Source organism: Aptenodytes patagonicus, chromosome 1 (genome assembly GCF_965638725.1).
Source record: "Aptenodytes patagonicus chromosome 1, bAptPat1.pri.cur, whole genome shotgun sequence".
In the NCBI taxonomy this organism is placed as follows: Eukaryota; Metazoa; Chordata; class Aves; order Sphenisciformes; family Spheniscidae; genus Aptenodytes; species Aptenodytes patagonicus.
The window spans coordinates 181,339,334-181,351,335 of NC_134949.1; the positions used below are offsets into that span (position 1 = coordinate 181,339,334).

General features: G+C 41.8%; 1 protein-coding gene across 5 annotated transcripts in view; it reads left to right on the plus strand.

The window, feature by feature from the left end:
* The window catches only part of KLF12 (KLF transcription factor 12), a 259,944-nt gene that overhangs the window by 86,718 nt on the left and 161,224 nt on the right, over positions 1–12,002 (plus strand). For 4 of the 5 annotated variants that reach the window (XM_076362829.1, XM_076362866.1, XM_076362839.1 and 1 more), the window contains one exon: positions 11,849–11,938. In XM_076362829.1, the coding sequence (XP_076218944.1) occupies positions 11,849–11,938 (90 nt within the window). Of the gene's footprint in view, positions 1–5,334; positions 5,410–11,848; positions 11,939–12,002 lie in introns of those variants that run through there. The other variant, XM_076362857.1, reaches the window with a different exon arrangement.

Below are 12,002 nucleotides of genomic sequence, written 5' to 3' on the forward strand. Positions count from 1 at the left end.
CCCCCATGGGGGCTGTCTTGCAATTGAGCAGGTTGTCCAGAGGGGTAGTGCCATCTCCATCCTTTGAGGTTAAGACCTGACTGGACATAACCCTGAGCAACCTGGTCTGACCAAGCTGCACGTGCTTTGAGCAGGACTGGAGACTCCTGAGGTACCTTCCCACCTGAATTATCCTGGGATCCTAAGAAAAAAAACATTGGCTATATACATTCATTGTTCCCTGATTTTTTCCAGGGTTACATGATGTTTCATGCTGTAAAATGAGATGTTATAAATTAATTACTCATTTATCTTGTCGTTTCCCTAGACACACACTCATGTATTTTGTTTATAACCTTACATTTAATATATATGCCCAGTTTGATTGGCTGTATATGGCAAAATTGATATCTCTGAATTTTAAAGATGCTGTAATGAAAGTTCAAAGCATCTGTTAATGTAGTGCTATATGTGCTACTCGTATCTCTTTTTCTGATGTTTTTCTGTCATTTTTATGGTTATACCCATAGTTACTTAAAATACTCTTTAATCTTGAAGTTATGCAGTTATTTGGCAGTAATTTTGTTCATGTGCAGTACACTTTTTTTTAAAACGTGTTTGAGGAATCACAACTTCTCTGAGAATCTGTGGGAAATGCGTGTTGGCAACATTTGAAACTTGTTAATTAGACATTCTTAACACTTAATTAGAATTGCCTTTAAAGTGGACTCTAGTTCCACAATAATTTATTGCTTGTGGAATCTAATTTGTCAGTTTTGTACATAAGCATTTTGGTCATCCTGTCTTGAGTAAGAAAGTACCTCACATGAGCAATCAGGTATCAGCTTCTATCTAGAAGTTGATGTGGGTAGTCTGAGAGTGACATGTTGTTTTAGACAATTTTTTCACATATTTGGTGGATACCTACAAATTCTCATTCCTGAATTGAGGTGCTTTATAATTCATTCACTAAGTGAACAAAAGTCAGTTTTCTCCCTGTTTTTTGAAGTGTACCGAGTGCTACTCACCAGCTTTAATATTAATATTTTCCCAGGAGTTTGCACTGAAGCCTGTGGGGAGCAGGAAACCTCAAACTGATGTTAAATAGAACAGAGATCGGGTTGCGACAGGATGTTAAACATTTGCAGTTTGGGAGTTTCATCAGAGCATACACCCTTTCTTTTGAAATGTCAGAATAAGCAGTTTGTTTGCTCCATGGTGAGAAGCGTATAAAGCAATTACCATTCCTCCACGTGCACGTAAGGTGCTGTGCAAAAGGTGCAGGGAAAGGTGATGGAGTAATGCTTAGCTTCTGGCAAATAGTTTGACTTTTTCATCTGAGCGTGCAATCATTCAGCTTTATTTAATTATTCCTTTGTTATTTTGGCATGTGCATGAATCAAACGATCTTTACGTGCAGTTTAGCAAACACGGGCACTCTGGCTGTGCTTGTACTCCAGTGGAGCTGCTGGGGCGAAGGTTGCGGTTACAACCGCCCTGGAATAGGGCCATTGAGAGAACATTTTTGGTTTCATCGCTTATTGCCTATCGTATCTATGACTTTGTACGTGAACCGTGGCAGACGGTTTCTGAGGTCCTGTGAGAACCGGCTGCGCCCCTTGCAGGTGCGTCCTACAATACCTGGTGTTGGAGAGTGCAGCTGCACCCAAGCATGTTCTCCTCCTCCTCCTCCTGTCAAGGCTGCAGTGAATTTGCTCTGTTCCTGTAGCTGGCAGTGTAACAAGCTGAGCTGGAAACGAGCAACTGACTTCTGGGAACAAGGGGTTCTTATATGGGTGCCATATACCTCTCTGTCTTTAATGCTTAAAAATAAAAACCAAAACCAAACCCCCAAAAAAACCAACACCACAAAAGTTTTTAAAAATTGCTTGTGAACAAAGTAAATCTGAAATAAAAATAAGGCTTAACTGACTTTCCTAAATTTTAGCGGTTACATTTTTAACCCAAAGGGGGAAAGCTGGCTTATCCTGGTTTCCTTTCAGTTCTGCCTATATGTTGGAGCTCTCAGATAAGTGAGAAACGCTTCTGCTGGCTAAGAGCAATATCAGCTGCTTCACATTTCTGTGGCCCAGCTGCTAGAATGCAGCTAGGCATATTTAATGGCGGCATTGCCCTATATTGCTCTTATTCAGAGGATATAGTTTGTAATGTCCGTGACTGTAAGAGGTCAGCTTTTGGTGCTGACAATCAATCTATCGCTGTATTTTATCCTAGAGGAGGGAACGCGGCACCTGGAGCAGCAACTGTTTTCTTCCTGAGCTAAAGGGTTGGGGATGATCCGCCGGCCAGTCGTGTTCCAGTGGGGCATACAGTATTGTTGGTAGCGTGTTTGCTTTCTTTGAAACCCAGGACGGAAAGGGCCAACGTAATTTATGGAGGAAACGATGATGTCCAGGCCTGTGAAAACTCATATGCAGTTTTTTCACTGTTCCCTCTGGGGCTTTGCGATTGAAGGCGCTGTCGCTTTGAGGTGATGGTCCCTTTGGGCTGCAGGGAGTGAGGGAGCCAAGCAGACCCTGTAGATGGCATCTTGTCTTCTTGGCAAAGAGCAGCTATGTTTGGCCATTTGGCCTGCCACATGACATCTCGGACAAAAATTTTTGGACTAAACCGTGGCTACTGCTACATGCTAAACGCTCCCTTTATTCTCCAGCGTGCAGGGCCCATGTTGTATCTGTCTTCATGGAAGCAGACTTTGCACATTGGCAGGTGGGGGGAAAGTGTGCCAACCAGCTCCCCATGCTTCCAGCAGCTCATTTTCCTACCAGAGCAGGTAAGGGCAGAAGTCAGAGTAAAATTTCGGTCACTGTGTATTTGCTGGTAAGCTCCTGGGCAATGCCGTTCAATGCTCATTTGCTCAGCAAATACAAAATAGTCACAATTTAGACAACAGATACAGGAAAATTTTGTCAGATGGCAGAATTATTCCTCTGACACACTATTGATGTCACATACTCCTTCTAGCACCACAAGTTAATTAAAAACATGTTGTGACCTGAAACTTACTTTTTGATTATCTAAATTTTGATTTTAATTTTTGGTGAAAGCAAAAGATGGGGAACCTCTTGAATGAAAACCTGACCTGAAACTGTTCTCGCCAGCTGTTCATGTAATTTTTTTTCCCTCAAGTTTAATAATTTAGGCAACAACCCACCTAATATTAAAGGTAACCTTTAAGTAGTTGTCGTGGTTTAACCCTAGCCGGCAACTAAGCCCCACACAGCCGCTCGCTCACTCTCCCCCGGACAGATCAGGGAGGGAATCGGAAGAGTAAAAGTGAGAAAACTTGTGGGTTGAGATGAAGACAGTTTAATAGGTAAAGCAAAAGCCGCGCACGCAAGCAAAGCAAAAAAAGGAATTCATTCACTACTTCCCATCGGTAGACAGGTGTTCAGCCATCTCCAGGAAAGCAGGGCTCCATCACGTGTAATGGTGACTTGGGAAGACAAACGCCATCACTCCGAATGTCCCCTCCTTCCTTCTTCTTCCCCCAGCTTTATATGCTGAGCATGACGTCATATGGTGTGGAATATCCCTTTGGTCAGTTTGGGTCAGCTGTCCCGGCTGTGTCCCCTCCCAACTTCTTGTGCACCCCCAGCCTACTCGCTGGTGGGGTGGTGTGAGAAGCAGAGAAGGCCTTGACTCTGTGTAAGCACTGCTCAGCAGTAACGAAAACCTCCCTGTATTATGAACGCTGTTTTCAACACAAATCCAAAACACAGCCCCATACTAGCTACTGTGAAGAAAATTAACTCTACCCCAGCCAAAACCAGCACAGTAGTATATGTTTTAGTAGATTTGATCAATATAGTATTTGTAGGACTATGAAAATGCTTTTTTATTTCCCATCGCAATTTTTTTTTGGGGGGTGGTGGTGATTGGTTTTTTTTAATTTTAAGGCTCATATTCCTCAAACTATTCTCCAAACTCGAGGACAGTTGACAGAAGATAGCAGAAAACTACTTTGGAAATTGACTAGTAGTTTTTTAAAATCAGTTGACTTGTAACTGATCAAGGAAAAGTGGCAATCTAGATCAATTACTAGGGTTTTTTTTGTGAAAAAGTAATGAATTTCCACTTGATAGCAGTCTTCACTACTTGTCTGTGCTTTAAAAACCAAAAGCAAATTATCAAGAGTTTATTTTACTATTGTGCATCATGAAGTGTTATGAAAAGGTTTTTTTAAAATTAATTCTAGTGTAAAGATAAATGCAGTGCATGCTTTTTCCAAACTTACCCTTTCTTAAGTATATGTCTCTCCTAAATGATGGCTTTTTTGGGGCTCTCTTTTTCTGTTGTTTTTTTGGGGGATTGGGGTTTTTTTTGTTAAGCAGGACTTTTAAGTGTGAGATAAAGAAGATCCACAAATACTTAATGGATCCACTGGTATTCAGAAAAATCTTATCAAATATTCTGTGAATCTTGTATTAGAAGGAAAACAATGAAGCCATTAATGTTGATAAAAGTTAAATGCATGGCTCTGGTGTAATTACTGTTAACTTGTAACATATTGTGTCTGAATTACATATTGTAGGAATGATCAGTAATTCTTTGTAGAGACAGCTAAAAGTATCAGGAGAGCAGAGCTGATGTAAAGGGATTTTAAGCAGTCCAAGCTAACAGGGTTGCCTGCTGAGTCTGAGAAATAGCAGGTTGGCCTCTAGTTGCCAATGCACTTGACGCTCCTCTGTTGCCTGGAAGCTGATCACATCTCTTCAGTTCTATTTGTATTTGCTAAAACCAGTTTAAACCCAAACAAACCAAAAAGCCTTTAGAAGCAGAACATGAGATCTTGGTTCTCTTCACTGAATGTTGTTTGGACTTGAACTTTTTCCCTGGAGACAGATTTGTAAAAATATATAGCAAATTAAAACATAGCTACATCCTTAGGGATTTGGCTACTTAACTACTTTTGGAAACCCGCTGTCTTCAAAATCAGTATTTTTTTTTTTTTTTTCTAAGGGATCTAGGCACCGGAATAGGAATTCAAGAAGCTTGTGTTGCATGTGTACATCTTTGTACTGGTAGCAGCAGGATACAGACGGACATGGTCTGGTACATCAGATGAGGATCTCGGCAGGACAACACGAGCTGAAGGCCAACCACTGCATGTGCTTCTCAGGCATTGACAGCATCGAGTCACAGCTGCTGTTGAGGTCTGGGCTCTACCCAGCATGTGCGGTTGTGATAAGGCCTCTGAGTGTGGTCTCTTCCTGGATAGCTTAGAGCTATGATGTCTCCGTGATCACTGGATGCCACGCAGATGCATGTCCGTGATATATATACCTGTACCTAGACTGCCCTCCTCCCACCAGCCTCTTATGGCATGAGGTGATGTATGGAATTTCATGCGCTACATTTGGGTCCACCTTGAGCTCTGTTCAGGGCTAACAGGCAGACCAGAGACAGGTATGTAGATCAGTGAGAAATAACCTTGTTGTTAGCTTTAGTTAATTATTCTTCACACTCATGTGCTGAGCTGCTGTCCTAGCGTATTTCCAGAAGTCCACTGCTGTGGTGTTTTAAGCTTTTGTTTTTTATAAGGCATAAACCACAGCTTGTATGTCCATATTGTTCACCCAGGCTTCTGCAAACTCTGTGCTCTCTTTTCACTAAAGGAATTTCATTTTGAATTGGAATGAACTCAGATCAACCCCACCCACTTTCACATGAAAACAGTATGAAGTTTAAGGCTTCACTCTGCTTTTTTCTTAAGAAATTGTTTTAGTTTTCCTTGAAGCATCAATAAATGCAAATGATCCTTTTCTTTTCTGGTGAATTTGACTGAAAATTCAAGTTCAGAGTGAAATGCAGAACTACCAGAATCTCTGCTTTCATTATGAACATTTCACACAGCTATAGACATAATTACATATGATGAAGATCTTACGGCAAGACATGGGCTGTTAACCCCGATTCCCTGGCAGAACTCCCAGTTGAGTGATTATCTTCTAGCCACATAAATTTACTTTTATTTTCTATCAGATAGTTGTTTCCTTCACTTTTTGGAATGAACTGCTCTTATACATACTGTGGCAATGTTAACTGGTATGCTTCACCCTAGAGATAACTACATTTAAGTGACTAACAAATCTCATTGTATGGTATATAAAGGACTTCTTTGGAAATGAAGGTCTTCAGGAGACTGAGGTAGTAGACAGTTGAGTGATTCTTTCCTGTGAGAATTTGGAAAGAAGATATTCTCCTTGGCTTCCTTTTCCTATGGAGATACTTATATTTAGAAGAGATGGTAATCTTTCATTCTTATACCTTGAAACAAAGAGAAAAAACAATTTCAAACTTTGGAAATCTTATCTAGTCGTATCCTTAAAAAGGTCTGTCATATCTTGAAAAGCTTTGCCTTGAGTGGATCACTTCAGATTTTTTGCCCTGAGGTGTTATGCTGTCTGTTGCTTTGACTGATGGATAACTTCAGTATAGTAATGTAAGTAATGAGAATAATACGAATTTAGGTATTCATGTTCAGAAAAATCAACAAGGTAATCTTATTGCTAGGGCATATAAGTGATGTAGGTTACTTCGTGGTTAGTTCCATGATGTTTCTAAGATACCTGTATAAAAAAGGAAAACTTAAAAATTTGTGTTTCTGAGCTATCAGGAACACTATTTTCACAAAAATTACTCAAAATTTTGGAACCATTAAATGAGAATATAATGGTGAATTAAGAAATTACTGCATGTGCAGAAAACTTGTGTAAAAATAACTAGAAGATGAGGCAGGGAAAGTTGTAAGTCATAGTTTTGAGATGGAAAGGCTGCTTAAGGGCTGTTCTCGGCTCTTAGCTATTCAAACGTACTCCCCTTAAACTTGAAACTTTTTGCTGTAGCTTGAATGTTGAATTTGAGACTGCTCTTCCGCCAGCTGATACTTAATTTCTCAAAAATGAAAGTGTGTCATGTTAGAAGTTAAGTTTGTACAACAAAGTAAAGGAAGAGTTGGAATGAAGGAATGAAGTGGGGCCTGGAAAGAAGGGAGGGGGGAGGTGTTTTAGTTTTTTGTCTTTGTTTCTCACCATCCAACTCTATTTTAATTGGTGATAAATTAAATTAATTTTCCCCAAATCAGGTCTGTTTTGCCAGAGATGGTATCTCATAAGTGGTCTCTCTGTCTTTATCTCGACCCATGAGCTTTTCCATCTTATTTTCTTCCCCTGTCCTGTTGAGGAGGAAGAGTGTGAGAGCGGCTGGGTGGGCATCTGGCAGCCAGCTAAGGTCAACCCACCAGAGTTACGAAGCATTGAATTGTCAGCTGAACATTTTCAGTGTCTCATGGAAAAGTTCAGAACCATCAGTGGCTTTGTCTTGCCAGTGTGCAGCTCTTCAGCATGACTAAGTAAGCCCGTTACCTTCATTAGTGACATCAGTAACTAGCATCATCCACCCTGATTCTGTGTATCTCTCACATTCATGAGATGAAACAAGAGGAGGAGACTGGCTTGCACAGGAACGTAGATGTTTGTCGATCCATGCAGGAAATGTGAGATCTGGGTTCAGGGTGCTCTGAAGCCTGAGCTCACCGCTTTCTTCCTGGGGTTGCCTGGGGTTGTGCCCATCGCAGTCTGGCCAGGTCTGTGAGAGCATCGTTTCATTTCTGATGCTTTAGTACTGAGCAGCTAGACGTGAAAGCTGCCGGAGAGTGGGAGAGACAACAACTGTGGTATGGGATAGGGATATGCAGTTTCTGTCCTGTTGTGCTTAGAAGAAATTATGGAGGGGGTTTAGGGGTGTCTTTGGTGGTGTCTCAGGACAGGAGGTTGGTTGTGGCACCAGCTCCCCTGTGGTTGTTAAAAGTTTGCAGCGTGATTCTCAAACGTATGGCTAGGCCAAATTAAAAACTTGGCTACAAAACCACAGCCCTTCTCATGGATGGAGCCAAATTTCATAATAGTGTAATTCATAATTAAATAAGCACTACAGGATGCTGGGGGGTTTTGTACCAGGATGAGATACAAGTTTTTGTTTTGTTTTCTCTTCCTCTACAGTAGCCAAAGATACTTTGATTAAAACTTGCAACAGAAAGTCATGCGCATGAAGAAAATGCCAGTTGTAGTTGCAGTGGTGCTGTACTGAAAATGTAGGCCTTTTAGGAGGGGGGAGAGTTTTGTTATTAGACTGATCGCCATAGCTTCTCAGAAGAAGAGCTTGTAAGCCTGAAAACTTATCTGTCTTCTGTAACAATTGCTCTAATAGCAGTTGCCCATATGGACCTGGGTATGATTTGTGTTTTTAATTAATCTTTCAAGGGAATAAATGTCCAAAAGTGATTAGCGAAAGGCTCCAACGCATGGCACCGAGAAAGAGAGGTTGATCTCGTTTAGGATGAGTTAGTTAATTGATCCAAGAGAACAGATGTTTTGGTAAGGTCATGCAGTGTTTGGCTTGATTATATGCCCAGTTTAGGACATACATCTGCTATGTGTTTTTACCTAGGTGGGTGACTGGAGTCCACCCAGGTGGGTTGGGGTGGGAGGTAGGAGAACGGAGAAGGAAGGGCTGTTGCACGAATTCAGGTCACCTTCACCTGGGCAATGTTGGGAGCTGGAAGTTAGCTGCCACAGTCGATGAAGAGAGTTGAGTGAGCCAGGAGGGGAATGCGGCCTGAAAAATGCGTTGACTCAATACATCGTATCGGCAGTCTCTGCTGGTGAGTCTCCCGACTGTCATCAATTAACGTGGGGCGCTGGAGCAGCTTGGCCTCACTCAGGTGTGGATGCTTCATCTGCCTGGCTGACCGGAGAGGCTCCCGGGGGAGCTCAGTTCACACCCCCAGCCCCCGTGGGGATGAGTCAAGCCCCTTTGTCTTAGATGACTGCCCACCGTATGCAAACCTCGGCAATTACATCCTATTTGCTGAATGACTTTGAACATACTGCAGCGCAAACACTGGTTATGGCAGGGGAGCACAGTTTGGAGAGATCAGCTCTCTGGGTGACTATTGGGCTAAACATGTCATCCATATGTATAGCATGCAGGCTGGATCTACTCGGCTACTACCAGGCAGTGGCCCCCCCCCAGGATGTGTCACACAATGTCCTTCCAGTTATAAATGCAGAAGGGATCAAATAGTTTGGAAAGAATCTACTTCTGTGATTATTGCCACTCTGAATTATAAATGACCCAAAAGCCGGAGCTGTTCGCTGCATTCACTCTTCAGACCAGCGCTCAAAAGGCAGAGCGGTGCTTTTAACAAATATGATTTTAGAGAACAAAAGGGGAAGCGAGCGCTATGAAAATTTAGTTAAATGTAAATGTGTTAAATGGTACATGAACTAGTCAGGTTTTCGTGATTTATCAGTTTTAAACTTCAAAGGCTCTGGTTAGCTTGCATTTTTAAAACTAATGAGTTTATCACAGCCAGTGGGGAAAAATGGTTCAAGTATATCAGCTGTAAATTGGTACAAAGCACTAAAAGGGACATTAGCCTCTAATCAGATTCTAACAGTCCATTAAACCTGCCTTTCCTCAGTGGCGCTTTGTCTTCCCCCCCTCCTCCTGCCTGTGCCTCCTGCGCAAGCCAGCCTCGTCCCTTCGTTCAGGCGGGTAAGACCTCCTCAGGGACACGAAGCAATATCAGCTCATCCTTCTTTGTCTATGAGCTAAACAGCCTAAGGGATGCTTGATGATGGTATATTCCTGATCTTGCTGTAAAACTCAACTGTGCTGCGTATAAATCAAGGAGGGAGAGGGACCTCTCTGCTTGCAAAATAGGCACTGGGGGAGCCAGGAATGCCAGGCTGGCTCCTGCTCTTGCTCCACCCCAAAACCACATCCAAACCACTGGAACTCAGTGACACCCGAGATCCGCTTCTGATAAGTAAACAGTGCACCTCCCTTTCTGGGAAGAGGGATGTAAAACCTGGAACAATTTCAGACAGCTGTTTTGTGGCATCAGAGTCCCTCCTGCTCTTTCCCCACCTCATGCCTCGAATGCTGAATAAAGATCAAGGTGCACAAAATAAATTGCTGAGGAGACATATAAGAGCATTTTTTTCTTCTTCCTGTTGTTTCAAGCTTAAAATACAGTAGAGACACAGTGGTAGCATAGCATGGACCAGACCATCTCAACAGCTTCACTCGTCTTCATTCACACGTTTGAATGCAGAGGCGTTCTGCTGAAAATTAGTTGTTTGAGCTGAAATTTTATAATATAAGAGTTTAGAGCTTTTTATGAACTATCTAAATCTACTTTTTAAGGAAAAAAATAGAGAATGCATTTGCTGTTGCATTTGCTTATCTGCTTTACCATCAAGTTCCTGCCTGCCCTGTAGTATCAAACCGCAGCTCTGTGTGCTGTAACACATGGGGTGCAAAGTGAGGGTGACAGGGATTTTAAGCAGGTCATTTTCTCTGCCTGTGGCACCGTGTTGGAGCATGGGCGTATCAGTTTCTCTGCTTTTCAGCATGTTATTTAAATTACAATAAAGTTAAGGAGTATACAAAAGTAAACAGTTGCTGCAATATTTATATCCCCGAAAATGAACATCCTGTGACGAGGTGCATTAACTGGAAAAAATAAAATGCTTAAAGTAATTTAAGTTTTTAAAATGTATTTTGGAAGCTCCATTAGGACAGACCATTTTTCTTAAAATCCCCCTGAAGCAGCCATGAGAAGAAACAGGGCTATGAACGTATTCCTTATGAATAATGGCACCACGCAGTACTGAACAGATCTGCTGCCCGTAAAACACAGGGAAAGCGTTTTTTCCATTACAGTGCAGTTATTGAGGACTGCAAGGTAACAGAGCAGAGGTGAGTTTCCGGAGTTGAGCGCTGCCTTCCAGATGGGGCTGCAGATAAGTGAGTGGCTGTGAATTAGTCGCTTATAAGCGATACGTGCTGTAGTTTCACTATTTGAAAAACAGCTGTGACGTCTTTGTATTTCTGTACCGCTGACCAAGGTGTCTGGATTCATAAGGTCAGATTCTAGCTCGAGGGATAAAATGTCTTTTATTCTCTCCATGTTGTCCAAACTAAATGGCAGCTGAAGGGGCTAGCTTTCATACACCAGCCTTGAGCCTTGGCTGGAATAGAAAATTGGCTCAGGTTGAAGTAGTGTTTGAATTGAAGGCACAAGAGGTTGTTTTGCATGTCTACATAAACTGCTCCAGCAACAGCAGGATGAAACATTCAGAGCAGGGATGTTGATTCAGGGAAGCACAAGTTCTGCAAATCTCACTTCAGATTGAAGCTCTCGGTGTATATTGCCCATTACTGCAAGGGCAATGCATGTTCTTAACATGCTTTTTTATTTCTTTTGTGTCAGAGGTGAGTGCATGGAGATTTTCACTGACAAATGCTGGTAACTTTACAAGATAATGAACGATATGAAATCTGAGGAGTTGCTGATGTGTGTTAATTTATGGTATGTGTGTGTACAGGCCTTCGCTGTAAGGTCTCTGAATTCAAGCATATGCTTTCTCTAGGTAATAAAGAAGTACAAATGTTTTGATTGAAATGAAACATACCTAAGTATACTGCCAAAAACCTGAAGCTGTTTGACATCACTGCTCTCCTTTCCAGTTCTAAAGCAAGGAATTTATATACGTGCACCTGCGTGATTAATTTCAAATTAAAAAATAGTAATTGGAGATGATTTTCCCTTGTTGCTTACAAAGACTTAGTTCTCTTTTAAGGATAACTGAAAGTATAATTTACTATTTTAACAGAAGTAGTAACTTGGTAGCTGCTCTTTGAAATTAACATTACATCTTCGTTAACTTTATTTCCGCTAAAAGAAACTTACTTTTACAATATCGTAGACTAAACCAGTGAATTAAACCAAGTGTTTTTCATCACTTTTGATTAACCTTGTCCTTTTTTGCCTTAGGACATCAGCGCCTTTGAGAACAGAATGTTAATGCTTGATGGGATGCCGGCAGTCAGAGTCAAAACAGAGCTGCTGGAATCCGAGCAAGGGGTAAGCAGAGGTTTCTGTGCGGCCTCACTCTGCAGTGCACTGGTGACCCTTCCCGAGCTTCTCT